Genomic DNA, 25,414 nt, shown 5'->3' on the forward strand with positions numbered 1-25,414 from the left:
CTCACACGTTAACATCACTTTTGTAATTCAAAAGCAACAAACTATACAGGACTAGATACGTATTATTTTTCCTTCCAGCCATTGCAGTAGTTAAAGCAGAGAGCCCTGGGATCTCTACAGATAAAGCCTGAAAGCGCAGAGACTAACTTAATAGAAGTTTATTTTTCCTGTGCACCACCATCCAATGTGGGTGTTCAGCAGACTTTTCACATGGCATTTCAGGAACCCAGGTTCCTTTTATCTCGGGGTTCTGCCATCTTCTTGGGTCTTGGAGTCCTTTACTTCTAGTCAGACAGGAAAAGAGGGAGAGTTGAGGACAGGGTAGGAGGTTTTTATGGACTTGAGTTCTTCATTTTTACCCACATTCCACTGGCCAGAAATAGGTCACATGGTCTCACCTGGATACAAGGGTGGTGGTGGTGGTACTTCCTAGCAACAGCTCTACACTGATGAAGAGGCACACAAATCTTTTTTGGGCAACTGGTCCTCTCTGCCACAGTCAGAGTGTGCATTTTAAAGATCCTGAATCTCAGAGATGGTTAAAGTGTCTGAGATGGGACTTTCAGACAATCCATAAAGTCTGCAGGTGGCTTATACTCTTCACTTACCTGACACATTAAGAATTAAGGTGATCCTCAGAAACTGTGAAGCCAGAATTGATTGAAATATAATGTAGTTAGGGTAGGAATATTGCACTTCTTGGGTAATTGGAGATTTTATTTTTTTAAGGAGTGACAGAGAGGGTGAGGGCCCAATCTGGATTTTGAGCTGGTTTATATTATAATAGAACACATATAATTATAGCAATGAGAACTCTGTTTTCATTTTTGCAAAACTATTGCTACAAGTTTAGCTTTGTTATTGCACGTTTGCCCTTAAAAATCTTTTCATGCTTGGCAGAAATTATAACGGCACATGTCTTTACCCTATGGTTTTTATTTTTGTTGTGTTGCTTAGTTGCTTCATGATTATTTTTGTTTTATACAATCTTAACCTCTCTCCTCAAATTATCTTATGATTTTTATTCTGGAACTTGACTGGCTATGGTATGAAATTATCATGAATTTCATTCTCAGCTTTTTTCATTAAGATGTTTTTGATGCGACATGGTATCAGAATTGGTGACCTATGAAATGTGTTACTCCTACCACTTACTGTGGAACAACTCTGACAAGTGACTTACTTTCTGTTTTGTCATCTATAAGATTTTATTGGTCTAGTGAACTCCAACAATCTTGGAAGTAATGTTGAGGGCTAAGTAGCTCTGTTTTTTAGCCTGAAGTCCTTATGTGAGGTGCCCAGTGGTGTGCTGGAACTGGAGTCAGTAACACTTGACCTCATCCCTTCCAGAAATACGTTAGGGGCAAAAATGTCCTAACTGGTGTTGATTTTGAACAATGAGGAAGCACTAATTCTAGTTCTGCTCAAATTGAAGTCTGAGAAGTAGTTCTGTGTGCCAGTGATGACTTTGAGAAGAAAATATGCTACAGTCCAGAGCTGTAGCAGTAATTCCCCAGTACTGATCCCTAGACTTATGCACCATGGTCCATGACCAAGTCTTCTTGGACTGCTGGAAAATAAGAACAATGTAATAGGATATGGGTGAAAGGTTGCCTGTTTTCTTATCCTGGAATCCAGGGGAGGACTATCTTTTTTTGTGCAATTCTGTTCTTCTGACAATTTTTACATAAATATGTTCTATCTTAATGAAATGGTGATGATAGTAGATGGTAGTGGTGGACGTAGGGTTAATTTTAATGTCCTTACTTAGATAAAGCCAGAAATTTTGTTGGTCCTCTTCTTTAACACCCAAGGTTTTTCTTATCTTTTTTTAAATGCTTGCGGTCCAAAGGAATAGAAAGACCTAAAACTACTCCATGTTGACTTTAAATGACTTTTCAGGAAGCAAATAAATCTTATGGAATTATCCATAGGTGACTTATAAGTCAAATAAGTCTTAATGGAATTGCTCCATAGGTGAGTAATTGTATCAGCAGTGTGGACATGCATGAGCATTTTTGTTTATTCCTGTCATGGCCTACTTTCATAAAACTGTTGATAATTATCATTAAGAAAATCAAAGCATGAACTGAACAAACTTTATCTCTTCTCTTCTGCCAAAGCAATCTTTCAAAGTTTTGACAGACTTTTTTTTTTTTTTTGAGAAGAAGCATGTAAAAAGTAAGCTTTGAAGCTTAAAATTGTAATGTTTTTGCTTTTTACCTAAAGAAGTTACTGGGTCTACATCTGGATTTAACCATTTTTTCTCCCCTCTAACTCTGTTGATATTAATGCCAGTTTTAATTTCTTGGCATCATGAATGCATAAGCATATCACATACAGATGTGATTTTGAACAAGGGCTGAAACTGTAAATTAGGAAGCAAGAGATTCATAGGGTTTCATCAGACCAATTTACTCCAAAAAGTGACACAATTGTACTGAAAATGTTTTAAATTGCTCATTTCAAACCTACTTCAGTAGCAAAATGCCACCCGTGCAGCGGATTTGCAACTACGTTAGTCATTTTCTTTCCTCCGTTTCCTTGCTGTGTTTGTATTAGGAGCACGGAGTAATGTAATTTAGTAAATTATGATTTGATGGCTGGGCAACAGCCCCAGTGTTGAACAGTATTTGGACTATGATTACTTGCTGGCTTTGTCACAGTTGACATTAATTATTGATGGAAGTTTCAGAAATAGCGCATGTGCCAGGAGCTTTTCACCGGAACACAGGCTCCAGGCAGGAGGGATGCTAAAGAGGGTGGGGGAAGAGGCACCTGTGGCTTGTTTATGTCTGTACACAGCGAGCCTGGACCTGGTGGGCTGAGTGGTACCTGTGTAAAGGTCATGGTATAACGGAAGGATGAACCGTCAGGCTTATTTCTATCGTGTTCCTCCCCAGGAATTACACCGAAGAAGCCAACTTCAGCCAGAGCCAGCCAAGACGAAGGCTCTCCAGACTGTCATTGAAATGAAGGTAGGAGCTGTTCACATTTCTCAAAAACAGCTGTTCCCCTGGAGTTTGTTCTAAACTTGATGGTGCCTAACACAAACATGTGAAATGAACCTTGTGTTTTTCTCTAGACACCCTGGTGGGTGCTTTTCTTCTCAATTTTTTTTTTTTTTTTGGCCTTCTCTGGTGCATTTAATTTATTGGCCCTTTAATTAGGATGCCTTTTCTGGGCAAAAGAATAAAGGGCTCAAGTATCCCTTGGCTGAAAGGAGCTGGGTTCATTTCCAGAGCATAGCCAATGCTTTCAACCCTAAGGGAGGTTTTGTGTGTGCTTTAAAAGTAAATTTCTAAAGCTAGAGTAATTCTTTTTTTCCTCCCATTCACATTACAATGAAAAGATACCTTGAGAAACTAAGATTTGGCAAAGAGAAGTTGTTGTATATGCAATGGAGGCGTTAAATGATTAAAATTATGCTATCAGCAAAATTTACTTTTCAAAGAATAATACTTTCTTATGACTCCAGTATTTTCTCCTAACCAAGTCTGAAATTAATAATAATTTATTAAATACTCACAAGGTACTCTATTTAGCGGTGGATGCATAGAGATATTTAAAAGAAGCAAAGATCCTCCTGCATGGATTTAGGGCATTTAAAGAATAATGAAGTAAATAATGATGAGCAAGCTGTAAAGAAACAGATCTAAATGAAAGCCAGTTGCTTTGTCAGTTTATAGAAATTTTAAGTCTTTTTACTTCTAGTTTTTGCCAGAAAGAAGCAAATAGTATTTATCTTAAGAATAAATAATTCTTGATTTCCATTGTTCCCTGAAGAAAAAATATTTATAATGATGATGTTTGCAATCTGGTTATTACATGCAAAGTTTAACATTCGAGAGTTTGCTGGTTACCATCATCCTACAAAAGACTTCTGAAACTTGCTGATAGGGTAATGATTTTTCTGTCTTGTAGCACATGATTTTGAATTGTCTGCCCCAAAATTCCCAAGTCCTGGGGAAAAAGAAACTAATACGAGCTACTGAGTTCCTGGTGTGTACAATTCTGACTTCGTATTTTTTTTTCTAGTCAATGACAGTGTCTTCATCCAAGTGGATTTTTGTGGAAATAATGTAGAACATTTGCTTTAAAACTTTATGTCCCCTAAATGAGGTTACATGATTCAAGGCACTTATACTGCATTTGCAGCAAATTGGTTTGAAAAATATTATCAAAGGGATCAAATGAGAGTAAGATTAAAAAAAAGCTAACCTTGGCTCATCAATTCATTTTGAATTTGTGTAATTTTTACTTAGCAATATTTTGAAAATAAACTTACCATTCTATACTTCTGGGGGAGTGTAGAATCTCATAACTGAGATTTCATCCTCACTTCACATTGGAACCAAACTTGAAACTTGGCTAAGGCTTAAAAGAAAAGAAAAGAAAAGAAAAAAAGGCAAGACAAAAGATTTTATTTTATTTTTTTTGCAAAGAGTCATTTAGTCCTCCTTCTACCCACCTCCATACCTACCTCCCCAGTTCCAGCACAATTAGTAATAGAAGAGGATGTATATGAAACTATTTCCAAATTATCTTAAAAAAAAAAAAAAAGAAGTAAAGATTGAGTTTCAAAAACCTTTGGAGAAACCAGGAATGACATCTCTCCCAGAGCAGTGCGCATTTTCCTGATAAAGGTCTCTGTACAATTAGTACTTTTTTGTGACTTTTAAAAGTAGAAACTCTGATTATAGCTTACTCTTTTTTAGCATCATATGTTTTATTAGAAAACAAAAAATAGTAAATAAAGCACTCATTTAGGCTATCTACATGAGAAGGCATAAAATATAATTTTTAGGGCACATTCACATCCATATGTTATCAGTAAATTGAGTCCAGAGGATTTTTTTTTTTTTTTTAAATGGATGCCAATGACCCTGATTTGTAGAAGAACACATTTATTTTTAGGACATTGATAGTCAATATACTTATATACTTGTCAGGGAACTGAGCCTGGAGTTTTTCTATTGTCTTTTGGATGCGTGTTAATTTACAAAGCACTGACTTCTGTTTTGTCAGTGGAGAAGTCTGGGTCCCATTAGCATCTATACTTAACATGCATAAATTGAGTTATGGAGGCAGCTGGTAGAGGGTCATCTCCTCAGCCATGTGTGTAGGTTGTGACAGAGCCTGTGATCTCTTCTGATTTTGTATATTATATCTGTTTGAAATTGGAGGGAATATTGGAAAGCCATATTTTACAAGACTTAGGGTTGACTACCAAATAGAACTGACCCTTAAACCTGATGGGTGAGACTTGAGACATTGGTTGTATTTTAATTTAAACACCCTGGGTAAACATCAATGTCATCTAGTGCCTTGGCAAAATCTGAAGTTAAAAGGAGCCTTCCTAGAGTAATTTGGACCTTTAATTTCAGGGATATGACACGAGTTAAGGGTTTAGAACTTACCCCTACTTTTCCCTTGCTTCTTAGAGAAACTGAGGGTGAAATTCTGACTCCTCATCTTCTCCAAAAATATACTTTGCATCAACTCAAGAAAGGTGTTTGTTGTGAACATCTGTGAAATCTTGTCCAAATGAAAGCACTTTTAGAACCACAGTCTGGTAGTTCTAGTAGATCTCTATGTACCCCTCTGGGCTTTTAGAGTTGTGAAAATATGTCTGTCAGGGAGGGCCATCTGCACACACCAAAGTGGGGGCAATTCGCTTGCAGCCATCACAGCTGAAGCCAGCCAGTTGAACCAGGGGGGGCTAAAGTCACCTGAATGAAAATAAAAGGAAGCAAAGTGAATGAAGTTATTTGTGATTTATCTTCTTGCAGGAAGCTCCAGGTTTTAATTTTGATCTTGGTTTGGTCTGGCAGGTATGTTCCAGGTTTGCACTTAGAACATTGCATGTGTTTTTCAGAAAAGTTAGTTTTCTCGTAAATGTTGCAGTGCTCCTCTGTTTCTTGCTTTTATGTCTAAAGATTCTTAGCTTCTCCTTTCTGCTCTTATGGAGAACTGTCAATAAAAAGGTAGCTAAAAAGGCTTTTTTCCTCTTTTTTCTTTAATGTTAATTCCTTTGAAAGAATGTGTTTTTAACCTACTTTTATTATAAATTTGACATGACATAAAAGTTTCACTTTCTTGGGTTCATTCATAAGCTCTATCCAGTTTTTTTTTTTTTTAATTTTATTTATTTTTGGCTGCGTTAGGTCTTCGTTGCTGTGCGCGGGCTTTCTCTAGTTGTGGCGAGTGGGGGCTACTCTTCGTTGTGGTGCGCGGGCTTCTCACTGCAGTGGCTTCTCTTGTTGCCACTTGAGCACAGGCTCTATGCACACGGGCTTCAGTAGTTGTGGCTCACAGGCTCTAGAGAGCAGGCTCAGTAGTTGTGGCGCACGGGCTTAGTTGCTCCGCGACATGTGGGATCTTCTGGACCGGGGAATGAACCCATGTCCCCTGCATTGGCAGGTGGATTCTTAATCACTGCGCCACCAGGGAAGTCCCCCCACCACCACCCCCTTTTTTTTTTTTTTAAACAAAAATGAATTAGAGTAGAGACAGTACTTGTCAGATAATCTCAAAAATTATTTTCTTTGTTAGTTAAAACTTCTAAGTGGGGGCTTCCCTGGTGGCGCAGTGGTTGAGAATCTGCCTGCCAATGCAGGGGACACAGGTTTGAGCCCTGGTCTGGGAAGATCCCACATGCCGCGGAGCAACTAGGCCCGTGAGCCACAATTACTGAGCCTGCGCGTCTGGAGCCTGTGCTCCGCAACAAGAGAGGCCGCGATAGTGAGAGGTCCGCGCACCACGATGAAGAGTGGCCCCCACTTGCCACAACTAGAGAAAGCCCTCACACAGAAACGAAGACTCTACACAGCCATAAATAAATAAATAAAAGACTTTCTCTCTATTTCAGTCTTTATTAAAAAAAAACCAAAAAAACAAAAACAAAAAACTTCTAAGTGAATGAAAATCTAATTCAGAATGGCTAAAGCCTAAAAGGAGTGTACCCTTTCCACTTAACTGGGAAAACCGGTATTGCTTCAGGCATAGCTTGATCCTGGGGCTCAAAAGATGTTAACAGATCCCATTTTCTCTCATTCCATCTCTTATTTTAGCGTTCTTCACATGAACTCTGTTTTCAGACGGCCCCTTTCTGCCTGTCTGAACAAGATGGCTGCAGCATCTCCAATAATCACAGAAGGAAGAGACAGGGAGAAAGTTGTGTTTTTAAAAAATGCAAAAAAACGAACCAACCCTAGAATAATAATAATAATTACTGAGAATGGAGCATAAACCTTCACTCCAAATTTAACAGCTCAGGCTGTAAGAAAAAGCATGGAATTCCCTAATTCTCATTTGCTTAATAAATTAAATGACATTCATTAAGAAAAACAAACTTTATGCTAGCACTGAATTCAGCAGAATTTATCAAATGGGACATACATCAGTGACATAAGGGTTTTAGTAAGAGTCGCAGAAAATGTACTTGATCTGGTGAACTTGTTAACTAAAGTGGATTAAGAAGTTAGGGGCATAATGTGACTATGTGACAATATTTTTGTGGTAACTGAAGTGAGAATTGTAGCTATTTAGGTTTCTCGTCACATGACCAGTCACTGCACTTGTGTGTCATGAGTGGTGGTTCTTGTGTAACACTTACCCCAATGAGCTTTTCTATGGAAACTGAGTAGTAAGCAATTCAAGATTGAGCTTGACCAAATTGCTGCCTTGTAGATGTGCTATTGATGAAAGAATATGACTTTGCATTCAGGTGCTAACTCTATGGTGAGGTTGATCTTTTGCTTTTAAAACTAAAAAGCAAGCCTTATCTTTGTGTTCAGGCAGATGTCTGCTGTTCTGCATGGGGTTGACTGACCTGTAGTTGAGTTAATTTTCCCTTAAGAGATCACTTGGTGTTTGATCAAATTCAGTCAATTCAGTTTCACCAGGCAGGGAAGGGATACACTGGAACATGGAGAAGGCAAGAACTACTTGGTAACTTTTCCCAACATCTCATAGCTAGGAAGAGAGAGATTTCAAATTCAAACCTTGGTCATTGAAAGTATCCCACTTCCCAGTGTGAATTTAATTTGAGTCTTGGGATCTGGTCAGGAATACCATGAAGTGGCTGAAATGTTTTCTTTGGCTCTAGGGCCTACCCCGGTTTATTTCATCCATCTTTTGAACTGTTACTTATCTGAGTCTAAACACTGCGCTCAGCATTGTTTCTTCTCCCAAGGTGATGTGTTCGTAGCATATTGGTGTCAAGCCTCGTTTTTTCTAATCAAGCCAGTTTGATGGCTTTTAGGCCTTAAAAATAGGCCATAGCTCCTTTTGTGGCTACTAAACAGAATAACAGCAATAACAACAAAAATACCACCTGCATCACCAGTGACAGCTATAGCCCGAACACCACTCCACACATGTGGAGCCAGGTGCAAGGCATCTGACGTATAATAACCCATGAGTAGGTAAAATTAGCCCCATTTCACAGATGAGAAAGCCATGGTTTAGAGAAGATGAGCAACCTGCCCAAGGTCGTACAGCTGGTAGGTTGGCAGCTGAGATTTGAACACGGGTTTCTTCTCTGAAGTTCTTAGACTCTCTACTCTTCCAGTCTGCTTTTACTGAAGATGACCCATCAGTTCAACTAGTTTTTCTTTCCACACTTTGGAAATTATGCACTGAGTTTTGCATCATAGAACAGGTTGAGGCAGTTCATGAGAGCTGGAAAGTTCTATTTGATGTATTTGGAAAGGGGCAATATTGTACATTGTGCTATAAGGCAAGATTCATCCTTTTTACATGTATATGTTATCAGTCCTGCACATGGGGCTCCAAATATGTACCCTACAGCCAACATATGCCCTGTTTTTTTCCCTTGAGTTTTAAGTCTTGCCCTGAAGTCTTTATAGCAGTGTGGAGCATAACTCACTTAAACTTGCAAAGCCCTGTGTTTTTGATGTGCCCTATCCACTTTTGATACCAAAAATTATCCTTTAGCTTTTTTTTTTCTTGAGAAAATTCTTCATTTTCTCATCTTTCAACTTAAATGGGACACGGTTTTGTTTTTTTTTAAAACTATTTTCCTTAAATAAGGGGAAAAATGTGGGTTTTAAGTGATAGCCAGAAAAAGCAAAATGTCAAGTTAAATGTTAGCTCTGGATGGTATATGGTTGTCATTTAGAAGCAAGGAAGATTAAAAAAGTGAGACTTTTTTTTTGCCCAAACTCTTCTTATATGTGTTTGAATCTAAATGTTTGAGTTGCTAATTGATAATTCCTGCTATAAACAGGTTTATTTTGTGTGACTGTAACTCCTGAAGTTGAATTACAAATACCAGTGCTTACCAAGCAGCTATATTGTATACAGCACCATGGTGGGCCTTTCAGAAAAAGTGAGCGCTCAGTCTTTAAGGGGCTAGTGGAAGGAAGTATATAAGCCTGGATCTAAATAGTGACCTAAGAACAGCAAAATGGGCTGCAGAGACTCAGAGGATATCAAATAAGAGAAGGACAGGGAATGCTTCTTGGAGGAGATAGCATTTGGGGAGGGCCTTGAAAAAAATGGCATGATTTTGATAGTGGGTAGAGGGATTATTTATAAACAGTGGGAACCATATCAGCAAAGGCAAGGAGGTTGGAAATTATGAGACGTGTCGGGGGAAGAGCAAGTCATTCAGTTTGGTTGAGAGAAGACTTTTTAAATTTAAAAAGCAATGGAAGATCAAATGAAACCATAAGAATGTGGGAGAAAAGAAATAATAGAGATAAAAACTGAAATTAATGAAATAGAAACCAAACATATACAACAGGGGAATATAAAAGCTGAACACTGATTCTTTGAAGAGATTAACAGATCTCCTGGTCAGAATCATTGAGAAAAATAGAGACAGACAAATAAACAATATCAGGATTGAAAGGGGGCATCACTATCAATCTTACTGACTTTAAAAATATCAGGGGATTTTATTAACAACATTGTGATAATAAAGTTGAAATTTTAGATTAATTCTTTCAAAAATACAACTTATCAAAACTGGATGAGAAGAAACAGAATATCTAGAATATCTGAGTAGTCCTGTATATTAAAGAAAATGTTTCTATGATTTGAAACCTTACCACCAAAAAAATATCTAAAAAACAAACCAAACGAAAAATCCCGTAGTCCCAGATGGCTTCTTTAATGAATTTTACTAGACATTTGAAGAAAAAACTATATCAGTCATACAAAAACTATACCAGAGAATAGAAAAAGAGGAAACACTTCCCATTTTATTTTATGAGGCCAGTATAACCTTGATATCAATACCCAACAAAGCCATTACAAGAAAGGAAAATTACAATCAATCTCTCATAAACATCAGTGCAAAATATTCTAGTGAACTGAATGCAGTGACAGTGACCAAGTTGTGCTTATTCCAGGAAGGCAGGGTTGGACTAATATTAGGATATCAATCAATGTTATTTACCACATTAACAGGATAAAGGAGAAAAATTAATTTCAATGAATGCGGAGAAAGCATTTGATAAATGCAACATTCATTTATGCTAAAAAAAAAAGCTTTTATCAAACTTAGATTAGGAGAGAATTTTAATCTGATAAGAGGTAGCTACAAGAAAGCTACAGCAAGTATCATATTTAATGGTAAAATATATAAAGCTTTCCTTATAATATAAGGAACAAGACAAGAATGCCTATTACTATCACTTCTACTCAACAATATTCTGGATATCCTAGGTATAAGAATTATAAAGGAAGAAATAAAACCCTTTTATTCACAGGCACCATAATTTTGTGCGTAAAAAATCTCAATGAATCCATATATAAACTACTAGATTAATAAATGAACTTAAACAGCTGGTCAGTATATAAAAATGAATCATCTGCATACCAGTAACAAACAATTATGAAATGAAATTTAGAAAACAATATAATTTAGGATGGTATTAAAAAACCCAAAATATCTAGGAGCAAATCTAACAATGGTAAGCAAGAACTAATTTAAGTAGAAGGTACAAAACATAATTACATATGGAATAACCAAAAACTTGAAACAAATGAAATAGCTATCAACAGTGGAGTAGATAAATAAACAGTGAAATATTCACACAATGAAATGCTATATGGCAATGAGAAGGACCAAGCTATTGCTTCATGTAACAACATAATTGAATAACTCCAAAACAGTGTGGAAAGAAGTCAGACACAAAAGAATACATACAATATGATTCTGTTTATATGTGTTCCAAAAATAGACAAAAGTAATCAGTGGTGTTAGATGTCTGGATAGTGGTTAATCTGGAGGAGGAGGGAGGGTGGGGAGGTTGGGAGGGGGCGTGAACGAAGCTTCTGGAGTAGAAGTAATATTCTATTTTATGATATGGTTTGTATGTAATCAACCGTGTTCACTTTATCATAATTCATCACGCTGAAAACCTGTGATTTGACTACTTTCCTATGTGTAGTATACTTTAATTACAAAGTTCATTGAAAAATAAAGGAAGAAAAACTCAAAAATAAAAAGACAAATAATGCTATTAAAAATTGGGCAAAGGATTTGAATAGGCATTTCTTCAATGGAAACATGCAAATGGCCAATAAGAACATGAAAAGATGTCCAGTGTGATTTGTCATAAGGGAAATGCAAATCTAAACCACAATTAGATAAAACTTAGCCCCCACTAGGATGGCTAAGATAAAAAGACAGACAATAACAAGTGTTGGGAAGATGTGGAAAAGCTGGACCCTCATATATTAATGGTAGGAATCTAAAATGGTTGAGTCCATTTTTGAAAACTATTTGGCAGTTCTTCAAAATGTAAAATGTAGAGTTACCATATACACCCAAACAAATTGAAAACGTGTACACACAAAAACCTATACACAAATGTTCATATTATAATTGTTAATAATAGTCAAAAACCTAAAGCAACCCAAATGTTCACTATCTTGTATGAATAAACAAAATATGGTATATCTATATAGTGGAATATTATTCAGCAATGAAAAGAAATGAAGGACTGATACATGCTATAACATTGATGAGCCTTGAAAACATGCTAAATGAAAGAAGCCAGTTGCAGAAGGCATCTTATATGATTGCATTTATATGAAATGTCCAGTATAGGCCTATCCATAGAGGTAGAAAGTAGATTACTGGTTGCAGGGAGCTAAGGGGAGAGGAGAAAAAGGAGTGACTGCTAATAGGTACAACAATTTGGGGTGATGAAACTATTCTGGAATTAGATCGTGGTGATGGTTGCATAAACCACTGAATTGTACACTTTAAAAAAGTGAATTTTATGGTATATATATTGTATATCAATAAAGCCATTATTAAAAAATGAAGATATTATAAAAGAAAGGGTCAATAACTTTGGTTACTCAAAGATTAAAAAATAAAATGAATTATAGAATAACCAACTAGGAGATGCATTTCTAAGGTGTATAGTAGTTAGAGTCTTAATAATATATAAAGAGGTTATATTTATCAGTGTGCAATAAAAGCTTGGGGAAAAAAACGTACCAAAATGTTGACACTAATTCTAGAAGGGGAGATTAGAAAGGATTTTTTTCTTCTTTTTCCCCCCTATATTTTTATGTTTTCAGTAGTGTGCATTCATTATATAGGGATGATCAGGAATTATAATTTAGGAAAAACATCAATAAGTTTGTTGAAAGAAAAACCATCTATCAAAAGGCTTAAAGATACACAATTTCTTCTATTCTGGTTTCTTTTGCTGAACTGAAAAGGCTCCAAAGTGGAGAAAGTTATGTTATTTATGGAAATTGAGAATCTGGTCCTGCCACTTAGTGCTTCTCTGAAGTCCAGCTTTCTCTTCTGTGAGATGGGACCATGATACCAGGCTGCGCAGAGTTGCAGTGAGAATTAAAATGGCTTAAGGCACGGGAAAATCCTGGCATACAATAGATGCTCAAGGAGTTCTCTGCTCCTCCATCCCTTCCTTTTCAGTCTGAAAATTGAATTTTACCTGTTAAAAAAAAAAAAAAATAGAGATGGTACCTTTGAGCAAGGACCACCAGAGAGACAGAATTTAACAAGCTTACTTCAGAGTCTTAGCTCTGAATACACACACAGTTTGCATGACTTTAAAAGTGTCTTTGAAATGAGAAACCAGTGGAGAAAAAAATAGCAACTCCCAGTAGGCCTGTGGTATAATAAATGACCCAGGGACTTTGTTGGGTCCTTGGCAAGTCACTTGTCCCCTCTGGCTCTCACTATTCTCATTTGGCAAATGAAGGGATTGAACAAAGTGTCCTGCTTTAAAAATTCTACTGAGTCTGGAGGCTTGGTGACTGGCAATTTGGACTCTCAGAGGGCCTGCCTGGGGAGTCTGAATTGACATGGCATTCTTGCAAAGTTTAAAGCTTTGTTTTGTTTGCTCCATCTTGGCCAGCTCTGCTCAGGCCAGCAGCCCCTGCCCTCTCCCTTGTTGGTGCTCAGGTTCCCAGCTTATTGTTTATTTAGGCATTGCAGTTTCCTTATTGACGTGCGCACCCCGCTCCAGCGGAGTTGAGAAGTCAACCACAGGCCTCAAGTGAACTCCCCCTTCAAGTTTCAGTAATGACAGTGTACTGGCCGTCACATGCCTCATCCCTAAGGCATGGTCCACTTTCCACATCCCTCAGGCCTTGTTGGTGACTTGGGGTGGCCTGAATTCCTCTGCCGCCTGTTGCTTTTTCCATGAGACAAGCTTGTTGAACATAGAAGGATTTGCAGTATGTTTTGGAGATCCTGAGAATGAGGCCCCAAACCAGGGCTGTTGGGGGCTTTGGGGGAGTGTTAAAAGGAATTGGAAGAGCAAGTTCAGGTTGCTGGAAGGCCAGTAAGGAGAACTTCTTCACCTGATCTTTTTCCAAAGAGTGTTGAAGAGAATAGGAGTGTCAGGTGTCCGTCTTTTTATTACTCCCTGAAATGCATTCACAATTTTGCAAAGTAGTATTTCACTGAATTTCTGGGAATTCAAGCATTCTTTGTATTCAGATGTTTGTGAAAGATGACATGGATCCAGCCTTGGGAGGGCAGGCTGCACACACCGAGGGGCTACCCTGTCATCTGGAAGCAGTTTCTGAAATTTCTTCCTCCTTTTCCTCTCTTCCCAACATCTTCACTGTTTTCTTTTGACCTTGCTCTGTGATCTTTAAAGGCTAAAAGTACTGTGTGGAAGAAAGGACCAAAAGAGCCCAGCTTCTAGGTGGCTGACTGTCGTTGAGGCCAGTCTGTCCTGAGGTTGTCCTGGGAACAGCAAGGTCACAGTGTGTGGCCTTCTCACTCCTATTCAAGGGAAGGCTGTGTGGAAGGAATCATTCCAGTTTATGAAAGGTGTTTAAAAAATGATTAGAGAAGATAATTACTGTGATACAAACAAACACTTCATGAAGTGTTATCATGAAGCAGGCAGTCTTCATGTGGAGAACTGCAAAATGGGGTGGAAGGTAGGAAGCTTTTACAGGATAAGGAAAAGAGAACAAGGAAGAGAAAAATAGAAAGCATCTGATTGGCTGGGGCGGCATAGTCAACCTTGTTTGAGGTGAAAAGGAATAAGGGAATAAGTACCGAGCCCAGAGTTGGTTTAGTGTTTGGGGATTGGCTGACTGGGTATACTGTGTTTCTGGTCTAGTAGAACATTTACAGGGACATGAAAGTTGTAAGTTTTGGTTTGTTGATATGGCACCCTCTTGAGCCCAGAAAGTTATTTCAACAAAAGAGAAAATCTTAGGTAAGTTATTTCCCTTTTGTGGATATCCTGACCTATAAAGTGGGTAAAATAAATACTTAATTCATAGGGTTATGGGCAAGATTAAATGAGATTTTCTAGCACAGTGCTTGCCTTAGTAATCAGTACACATTAGCTGATGTTGTTATTAATCCATTTTTAATACCAGAATGGAGAAACATTGTTTGCTTCTGTCCTGTGCTATTCCCATCTGTATATTCAGATAATGCAAATGCATTTATATTGTAGCATAAATGGGGAAGAAAATGTAGGCATAAAAAAAAATCTTTTGATGTGTTTTTCCCCAGCCCAAGGAACTTGCAAATAGGTACAAATTTTTGTGTCACCCTGTCCTTAAAGGGAATGTCTTTAGAGGCCAAGTCACTGTTAGTTAAAACACACACATACACACACACACAAACAACCACAAAAAACTAGTTTGTGATGCACCTAGTCCACAGGTTGGTACTGGAGAGGTTCTGTATTAGGCTGTCTTACAGGCACATGGATATGATTTTGGATTAGCCAGTGCTCCCTTCCATGCATTGGAAACATAGGAAACGCTCACTATTAATTGCAGCAGCTTTCTATGTAGGGTTGATACTCAACTGAGAGGCACAGGTATAGCTATACTGATTGTTAAAATATTGAAATAGTTCTATGGTTACCCCAAACCCTCAGAGTACCTGTCGCACTCTAGCTCTTACCCTGGGACCCCCCAAATCCAGCAACTAAAGAGTTAACCCCTGTCCGCACAGGGACTTCCCAGACCTGGTTTCTGTGCTCCAGGTGGCATCTACTCTGGTTGGTTCTTGCCCTGTGCAGTACTGTTGTTGAATGACTCAGCAATCACCCCTGACTCTGGGATTTAAAACACTGGGATTCAGTTTCCAATTAAGATAACACAACTCCATTGAAACCGCCCTTATGTCCCCAGTGATATCCTAATTTTTTTTCTTAGTCTTTAGTGTCTTCAAACCTTTCTTTGACTCCCTTTCTTTCTTGAAACTTCACTCTCTTATTCTCTGCAAACTTTTCATGATTTCCATCAATTTTTACCCATCTTTCTTTTGGTGATTCCTCCACTGTTTTTTCTATTCTTGATTCTCAACTATATCTGAGAATTCTTTCACCACTAGGCTGATGACTCATCATTTCTACTGTCACAACTTCCATTTTAGCTTTGGTTTTTATTATTAACTTCCCCAAAGCCATCTTATTGCCTTCTTTTTACCAGCTTGTAAATGATTCCCAGTCAGATTCAAGTACAAACTCCTCACTTGATTCTGAAGAGTGCTTATCATTCAGCCCCATCTTCCTTTCATTTCCTACTTCACTGCAACTAAAAGTGATCTATACTTTTTAATCAGTCCTGTCTTACTCTTCTTTGATACATGGTCCATACTTGTTCTGTTATTCCTTCAACTTATATTAATTAAATATTATGCGCTGGACATCACATTGAGTGCTCTTGACTTTGCGTGTATTATTACTTCTGGCTGGAAAACATTTAATTTTCTTGATAATCTTGCTCTTATCTATCTCCATATCCCATATTAGAGTCCTGTGCTTTCTGGAGATTTCTTGACTCTTCTGTGGTGGCCTTACCCATTTCTGACTTGCCTGTGTTCTTATAAAATATTATATCTAACTATATTTTTTGTTATCTTTCACACTGTTTCTTGTGTATTATACTCTTCTGGTTACAAGTGAATGAAACCCTGCTACTGTATTTTGATGTTATGGAGAGTAGATGATTCAGATACAGCTGTATCTAGCTGTTCAAATGATATTATAAGGGCCCCATCATTTAGGCAGATTCTTAATACATGGTATCACAGAAGGCCACAACCAGCCACAGGCCCATATTTCTCTTATCATTCATAATCTCACATAAGGAGAGGTCCTTGATTTTGTGTCAGTCCCCTCAAAGAACTCTGACTGGCCTTGATGGCTTAATGAATTCACCCCTGGATCAGTCAGCATCCAGAGGATCCATGGTGCTTGCCACTGTGGGTCAGACTAGAAAACCCCACTAAAACCACAGGGAGTTGGGGAGATGTAGTTCCTAAAAGAAAAAGAAGTTGAGCAAATAGACAAAAAAGAAACAGATACTGCCACAGCTGGAAACAGGAAGGAAGGAGAGAGCACGTAGTGTGTGTTAGGTATTACACTGGAAGGTGTGCATGTTGTCACTCATTTAAGTCTCATAACAACCTTAGGTTATAGGATTAGCAAGGTTAGGAACACACGAAGATAAACAGGGTGGACTAAAAATAGAAGCTACTGTCTTTTACATGTGTACCTTACCGAACTGGGGGATGGATAGGGGCTTCTATACTATTGTTGGCTTATAATGGCAACCCTTTATTCTCTTGAGGGAGTTCCGGGATAGGTACTTTTCATGCATTACAGATCACTTGTAATTTTCATAACATGCTCTTGAGCACAGTCTTATTTCAGGAAAGCTCAGTATCTTGCCCAGAGACATAAAAAACTGATTTACATCCAGGTTTGTGACTTTCTAAGGGTCAGTTGCATTGTTTTATCTTTAGCTCTTTTTGTTAGACATGAGTCTGTTAACAACAACAACAAATTAATACATGGAGACCAAAACCTCAGAGGTCACATAGTGTCCAGCAAGAACCACTAGAGACATATCTTCTCCCTGTGTGTCATTAGTAGTGTGTACAGAGACAGGACAGCAGGATGCATGCCTGGGGCATGGACTTGATGAAGAATGAGTCAGAAGTAGGCCATTGAGACCATGAAAAGAAACATCAAAACACTGTAATTGGGCTTCCCTGGTGGCACAGTGGTTAAGAATCCGCCTGCCAATGCAGGGGACACGGGTTTGAGCCCTGGTTCGGGAAGATCCCACATGCCATGGAGCAACAAAGCCCGTGCTCCACAACTACTGAGCCTGCGCTCTAGAGCCCGTGAGCCACAACTACTGAAGCCTGGGCGCCTAGAGCCCATGCTCCGCAACGAAGAGTAGCCCCCGCTCTCTGTAACTAGAGAAAGCCCACATGCAGCAACGAAGACCCAATGCAGCCAAAAATAAATAAATAAATAAATTTATTTTTAAAAAAACCCAAAAACACCCTAATTGCTTTTAATTTGAACTAGCCCAACCTGATTCTGGGCTTGTACATTTTGCTCTAAAGAATTAGATACCATCTGAATAAACAGACAAACACAAAAACAGCAAGACGAAAAAACAGCATGTCCCATGTCATCTTCTAATCTAGGTCATCATCTTTTTATAGTTTGATAAAGGCCCAAGAAGAAGAGTTTTTGGTTTTTTGTTTTTCCTCCTAATGTGCCTTAGGCCCAAGTTGACTTCTTTGTGGAGCGCTTAACTTGGGCTCACATAACCACGGTGAATTCCACACAGTAAATCCTTCCAAAGGCAAGGCATTACTCAGATAGCTGGACCAAAGACTGCTCAGTTATGTTTGCAACTACAACTAGATGATTTTTAAAAGTGAAGCCTTCAAGAGCCTCTGTGGTATCCAGTAATAATAGTCTAGAATTTTATTCTAAATAAAGTGTAATATAATTATGTAGGGATGTTTCCTGAACATTAGATCACGTCTTCTCTTTAAACCAATTGGCCCTAAGTTTGTTGATTAATGTCCGTAGACCGATATGTGATCACACCGAGTTCCATGCTCTGTAAAAAAATGCTTGTATTTTCTTTCTTGGCCTGATATTAAAATGAAACCAGTAATTCTTCCTGTATTTGAAAGGAAAGCACATTGTGACACTCAGCAGTAACATAATTGTTACTTTTTGTGACTAAATGATACTGCTTTTTTTGATATTCCACCCACTCACCATTTCAGTGTCCACAGTTCCTAGAGAGGAATTGAAAACTGTTTCTTGCTGTTTAAGGGGAACATAAGGTTTGGCAAACACAAAAAGGGTAGTAAAGGCATCTTTACTGGCAAAGTTTCTCCAGAGAGTTTACTCCTAGGGTTGCTGTACACTTATGCCAAGTTGGATAGCTCTTGAGAGTAGCTTCATGTTTTTCTAAATGTACTTGGCCAGTAAAGTTGTCCTAGTCTCTTTTGCACTGATCAGTCTTGTCCCTTGTATATGTTGGACACCTAAAGTCATTTAGAACACCCAAGTCACCTGAGGACCTTATGAAAGTGGAGATTCAGATTCAGTAGTTGGCTGAGTCGTGGCCTGAGATACTGCATTTCTAAAAAGCTCTCAGGTGATGTCAGTGCTGCTGTCTGTGGACCACACTTTGCATAACAAGGATCTAGACTGTGCTCCATGGTAGAGAGGTATGCCCATGAATCTTGTTCATACCTACTTGGTATCTCACACACCTGGCAAGGTGAGCGGTACCCAATAGATGCTCAGTATATATTTATTGAATGAATGAGAGAACTTCCTGTATCTAAATTTATTATCAACTATAGCAGACATGTCATAGAAAAATCCAGAGATTATTAAAAAAAAAAAAAAGATAAAAGCAGAGATAAAATAAACTTATTTTAGTCTTTCCACCTGACCTTCATCCTCATTGCTGTAATCCCTGCACTCGTTGGCTTGCTAATATTCATGGCTGATTCCAGAATCAGCAAGCTGGGCCCATTGGGTAGATGGTTGCTAGGGGTTCGATTCCAGTGATTTATTGTTTGCCCATCAGATACCTATTTTGCATCTTTTGGATGATGGATATAAAATAGTCTTGGGTATGAATCTTTAAGTAGGAGTTATAATCTGGATGTATAAAATGAAGTATTATTACAAGTATTATTTTATGAATATATGGAAAGGAGTAACTTAAAGAGATACTCAATTCAGATATTTTTTCTTACTCATGGGGAATGAAGCAAACACACTTAAGTTGTTATTTTTCCCCCCCCGAAACTTTTTTCCCCACATTCTTGCAATCTTTAACCAAAATATGTTAATATTATAAAAGCAAAACAACTTCATGCTTTTCCTATCTCAAGACTATTTGAAGAATGTCACCTGAGACATGGAGTGCTGAATCAGGGAGCATGGGAGTCTGTGTCCGTTCTCTTATTGCTCTGGGCTCAGAGCAGGCTCTCAGTAAATGACTTGAGTGACAGAAGCTGACAAGGTGATCTGGATATTTAAGCCCTCAATTATTTTAAATTGGGGGTAATCATGGCAAGTTTTCTCTTGAAGAATCCAAATCATTGTTTTGACTCTTCACTTTAGTATATAATCCCGAGCTTAACATCATTAAAGTTCTATTTTTTTTTCCCCAAGAATTGACTTCTAGAGGAATAATACTGGAAAAAATCAGAGTAAATAGAATACTTTACTGTAGGACTTCCCAGAGTGATTAATGCTAATATGCATTGGGAATCCCCAGTAATCATTTCTCAAACTTATTTGACCCTGCAAGCCCCTTTTCACAGAGCATTTGGGTTCTGTGGACTTTGGGAAAAGCTGTTTTATGTTGTATTTCACTTACCCCATCTCTAAGGAAGGCCTACAGTTATCTGCTTTGAGAGCTTGCTTATTTGTGAAGCACAATCTAGATGAGTATTTGAAGATCACTACATAACTTATTTTAGAATACCTGTTAGAAATAACATTTAAAGATATTCTGATGAAGATTCTTTGGCGATTGGGAATAAAATGTTGCTCTGCCTTCTAAAACTCCACTTTTCAGGGTGTTACAGCATATGTCTTAAGTTTTTTTACTCTCTATTCTGGACCAGTGCTTGAGTTATTGAGCATGTGCATTTAGTATCTATTTTGAAAGGCAACATCCGTGTACAACATTGAGCCATATCAGGACTTGTGAGATAGTTTCCTTCTGTAGTCCTCCTTAAATATATGTTTTTAGTCATTTATCTTAGTTTTAGAGGTTTTAAAAAAAGAAAAAGATAAAATTTATTCTCCCTGAATTCCTCAGACTGAAGCGGTAGAGAAGGTGTGACCATGGCAGTCATTTTCTTTGCCTTTATTTTTCATGCTTATATTTCCTCATGTCTTTCTCTGGTTCAGCATTTTTAATATCTTCTTGGGCAGAATCAATAGATCATCTAATATGTCTGTGTATTTTGCATCTCTTCTCCTCCCTAGATCTTACTGATATTCTCCCATCGCCTTTTCTCTATGCTTATGATTTTAGGTATGAGTTCTTGAAATTGACTTCTTATTGTAAGAACAGAAATATAAATAAGGACAGAAGAAATAGATCCTTATTAAAGTGACTTCCACAATACCCATTTTTCTTTCTTTCATCTTCTTTTTTTCTTTCCTTTTTTTTTTTTTTTTTGGTATTTTGGGACATCTGTGGCTAAAGGAAAATAAGTTTGGGAGGAAATACAAAGGCTGGTTAATTTAAGAAAATTAGTAAAAGTTAAAATATTATTTTTAAAATGTGTTTCACCATTTGGTGAAATTTTAACTCGGATATGTATAGGTCAATAGGATTTTCTATGTTTCTAACTCCATTCTGATCTTTCTTCAGCAGTACGTAATTTTTAGAAGTTCAGTGAAAAGCTCCTTTTTAACCCATTTAGAAGTTGGCAGTTGTGGTCATTGCTAACGTAAAGCCTTAGAAATTGACTGAGAGGAAAGCCGAGGGTTTCTTTTCCTGTTGCCTACATGATTGAGACCTGAAATTTTAACAAACGCTATCAAGAATTTAAGGTGTGAAATATGGGACTACAAAGCGTATTGCAGTACACAACATATTTATACATGTATATATACATACGTATATACATGTAAATATAGTTACTTTAGACTTGAATCTGAAATCTCAGGAGATTTTGGCCGCTGGATCACCGTGGGCAACTGCCTGCACAAGACCACCGTGCTGGCGGACACCGCCTGCCTCTTCACCCCACTGGCGCTGCCCCTGGATTACTCCCACTATATCTCCCTGCCCACGGGCATGCTGAGCCTGGCCTGCTGCACCCTCTACGGCATCTTCTGGCACTTCGACCCCTGCTGCAAGTACCTGGTGGAGTACGACGCCTACAGACTGTCCCGGCTGCCCCTGCGCACACTCACCTCCTCCTCCCGGGTGGTGCTGGTCCTGAAGGACGACTTGCACAGAAAGAGACGGCACAACGCGAGAGCACTGGCGGCCCTGGTGTACTATGTAAAGAAGATTTTCGAGCTCTGCGCTGTATGATCGGGGCGGAGTAGGGGGAGCAGGCAGCCCGGCCGGCGAGGTGGCATAGCACCCGTGCTGCTCTGTGAGGCAGCGGAGCCCGGGTAGGCATCTGGCTTCACGTTTGTTATTTTAAAGAAATAACAGATCACAAGTGTACCAGGGTTTTTTTTTTAGCTCATCACAATAAGATGTGGATTTCCGTAACCCACGGGGGCCTGAGGCTGTGGAAGTCCAACCAGGCAGCAGGATGTGATGGAAGCAATGCTACAGAGGGGATGTGAATGCGCCTGGTTGGGGGCGGGGGGTGTCATTAAGTATGTTGTTTACCTGTACCATCCAGAGCCAACCAGAAGCTATTGACCATTAAAATTATGAGAATTTCAAAAAAAAAAGGAAAGGAACGTTGGCCCTTTCACCCTTAATTTACAGTTAACTCTTGTAAAGATTGCACTTAGATATTTGTAAATGCTGAAAGATTGTATCTCAATAAAGAGGGGAAATCTATATTATATTGATTAGTTTTAATAGAGATCTATCTTTTACTATGTTTTAAAGAAATCATGTAGTCTTAAGGCCTTCTTGGGGATAAATAAAATTGTTACTAGTGGGTAGATTGGAGTGATGTGATCGGGGTGGGCACCATAATTATCTATGTGGCTTTTCAAGTTTTCTATAATGAGCATGTCAATTTTATAGTCAGAAAAAATCTTGATTTAAAATGACATTTATTTATGAAGGCTCTTATGAACTTCTGGAAGTTTGTTTTTTTTTTTTTCCCCATAGCCTTCTCATTATTGCTGCTCTTTTTATCTACAGTTATCACAGCCTAGAACTCAAATGAGTCACTAAGGAAGACTCCCTACATTCGTCAGCTTGGCCTGCTATAACAAAATACCACAGACTGGGTGGTTTAAAAAACAGAAATTTATTTTCTCACAGTTCTGTAGGCTGGAAGTCTGAGATCAGGGTGGCAAAATGGTTGGATTCCTGTGAGAGCTCTATTCCTGGCTTGCAGATGACTACCTTCTTGCTGTGTTCTCACATGGCAGAGAGAGAGAACAAGCTCTCTGATATCTCTTCTTATGAGGGTGCTAATCCCATCATGAGGGCTCCATTTTCATGACCCCATCTAATCCTGATTACCTCCCAAAGGCCTCATCTCCAAATATAATCACATTAGGGGTTAGTGCTTCAACATATAAATTTTGGAGGCACGTTGACATTCAGTCCATAACATTCTCCTCGCTCAAATTGTCAGTATACAAGATTTCCAGATATGCAGCTAAAATAGGAAAGGACTGGCCGGCGATGCATAAAAACATGATAGTTATCACTGGATGGTAGAAATAGGGGAGATTTTTCTCCATTTACTGTGAATTTAAAGTATATTATTATACTTTCATAACTGAAAAAAATACAATAAATATTATTTTTAAAGTAAAATGAAATACTACAGAATGTAACATTCCATAATAGTCTTGCAGATTTCAGAATTGTTTTCTTTCATCTTCCTGGGGGTTTTCCTGAGAATTAATAAAAGTGTCTTCAGCACTTAGAGCACCCAGATATGGGCACACAGTGGAGCTCGATAAGCAGCTGTTGCTGCTTCTCACTTTTTCTCCTTTAACAGTGATGGCGATGTCAATGATAATAATAATGATTATCATGTTGCCACAGGAAACATGCCATTGGGCATATAATATAGGAAAATAAAATAGAAAATAGCCACAAAATCAGGACAGACATATTTGTTGAAAAGCTTTTTCTATGAGTTGTTATAAATAGAATGCCCCATTCATTGTCTTTACTTCTGGAACTCTTTAGTCTTTTAGATTCTAAAAAATGAATTGGTAAAAAAAAAATGCATTGGTGGCTCATTTTTTATTAAATTTCAATTACAAATGTAATATAAGCTCCTTGAATCTGCGCAATAAAATGTCAGGTAGATGGTGACAGTCAGGAAACTTGAAGTCAAACTTTCAGTGTGTTTCATTCCAAGGACTGATTTGAGTCTAATACCTGAGGTTTGAAGAAATGTTTTTTTCCTCTATAAGAGTTTTCTCCTCTCTACTTTCTAATGCATCATTTCTTATTACGCTCTATCTTGTGTTTGGAGTCTGTCATTTCCTTTTTAAAAAAAATTCTCTATGGTTTTTCCTCAATTAATCCCACATTTCAGTGTAATATTTCTAGTTTTTTAACTCTGTAAATCAGTGGGTTAGAAATGCCCTTCAAGGTAGTAATGCTTTTTGTCACGCAGTCAGCTGACTGCTTGCCAAATAAATCATGATGTGATATATTATTTCCAGTTGCTATAAATTTTCAATATTTAGTGTATCAGTCATACTAAGTCTGATTCAGTTATTTAATTTCACTTATGTCTGTATTTTAGATGAGAATCCTTTTCCCCATTAGTAGATTTTAATTTCCTTCTCTTTCACAGTCAAATTCCAAGCATGCCTTATAAAACCAGCCACAGAATACACACATGAACAAACCGTTTTGTATTTGCAAGTAGACTCAAAAATATACACTGGTAAACTATATCTGAAATTACAAATTCGTCTATTTAAATGACGTTTTTGTTTTCTAATACTTTAGATCACTTTTATCACTATTGCTTTGGTAATTTGATTCCCAGATATGAGACAAACATATCTAGGTAACTCTCTGTATTGTATTGACATATGCTGTTTATTAGGAGCTTAAAAAAATCTCACAAGTGATCTTCAGAAGTGAAAAAAATAAATTGTTCTGAATTCAGGGCTATGTCTACACCATGATTAATGTATTACTACTGAAACTGCTTTCTGAAATTCTGTTTTGATAATATTAAAAAAACAATTTTCTTTCTCTTTTCTTTTCTTTTTTTTTTTTTTTAACCAACAGGACACAAAAATCGCTTCATTGGAGCGAAACATAAGGGATCTTGAGGATGAGATCCAGATGTTAAAAGCCAATGGTGTGCTGAACACTGAGGACCGCGAAGAAGAGATAAAACAAATAGAGGTTTACAAAAGTCACTCCAAGTTCATGAAAACCAAGGTATGGTCCACAATTATAAACTTTTATATTCTTAGTGTGACTGGAAAGTTATGGTTTAAATACATGCTTTCCCCAAATACCCACATAATCTGCTTTATGTGATATATGAAATATATGGACAATAAAGAAGAATGAAGAAGATTTTTAGTTCAGAAGCATGGATTCCAGAAAGAAACCAGGGAAAGCTTTTGGTAGAATTTCTACTTACTGAGGGGTTCAGGATTTCCTAATGAGTTGTTTGGTGTCCCTCTTTCATGGAAATTAACATTTATTTTTAATAGTCCTCTCTCTTCCAAATTTTTTGAGTTTTCATAAGTTTGCTATTTTTAAAAATTTCAATCATTGACCAATTTTTGGCCCATCCCTGGAAGGTGATTGTCTTCAAAGTTGTTGATCTTGGAAGCCAGTTTAACTGATTTCAATGGTATGAAGACATTTTGGTTTTAATGTAGTATTTAAGACAGAACTGATTTTGAGTCCCAATGCTGAAATTATTCAACCTCTGTAATCCTCAGTTTCTTCATCCGTGAAATATGGATAA

The 25,414-nt window shown here is 37.7% G+C and overlaps 1 protein-coding gene and 1 pseudogene across 6 annotated transcripts in view; one reads left to right on the forward strand and one right to left on the reverse strand.

Annotated features, from left to right (window-relative positions):
- LOC309607816 (adenylate kinase 2, mitochondrial pseudogene) overlaps positions 1 to 2,845 on the reverse strand; it is a 28,757-nt pseudogene extending 25,912 nt beyond the window's left edge. The window contains exon 1 of the transcript in view: positions 1 to 2,845. This exon is cut by the window's left edge and continues 25,912 nt beyond it. The product of the transcript in view is annotated as an adenylate kinase 2, mitochondrial pseudogene (transcript).
- The window catches only part of ERC2 (ELKS/RAB6-interacting/CAST family member 2), a 956,481-nt gene that overhangs the window by 275,293 nt on the left and 655,774 nt on the right, over positions 1 to 25,414 (forward strand). For all 5 annotated transcript variants that reach the window (XM_082346804.1, XM_082346808.1, XM_082346806.1 and 2 more), the window contains 2 exons: positions 2,904 to 2,978; positions 24,718 to 24,873. In XM_082346804.1, coding sequence (XP_082202930.1) covers positions 2,904 to 2,978; positions 24,718 to 24,873 — 231 coding nt within the window. The remainder of the gene's footprint in view (positions 1 to 2,903; positions 2,979 to 24,717; positions 24,874 to 25,414) is intronic.

This window comes from Balaenoptera borealis (genome assembly GCF_965194805.1).
Source record: "Balaenoptera borealis genome assembly, chromosome: 12".
Taxonomy (NCBI): Eukaryota; Metazoa; Chordata; class Mammalia; order Artiodactyla; family Balaenopteridae; genus Balaenoptera; species Balaenoptera borealis.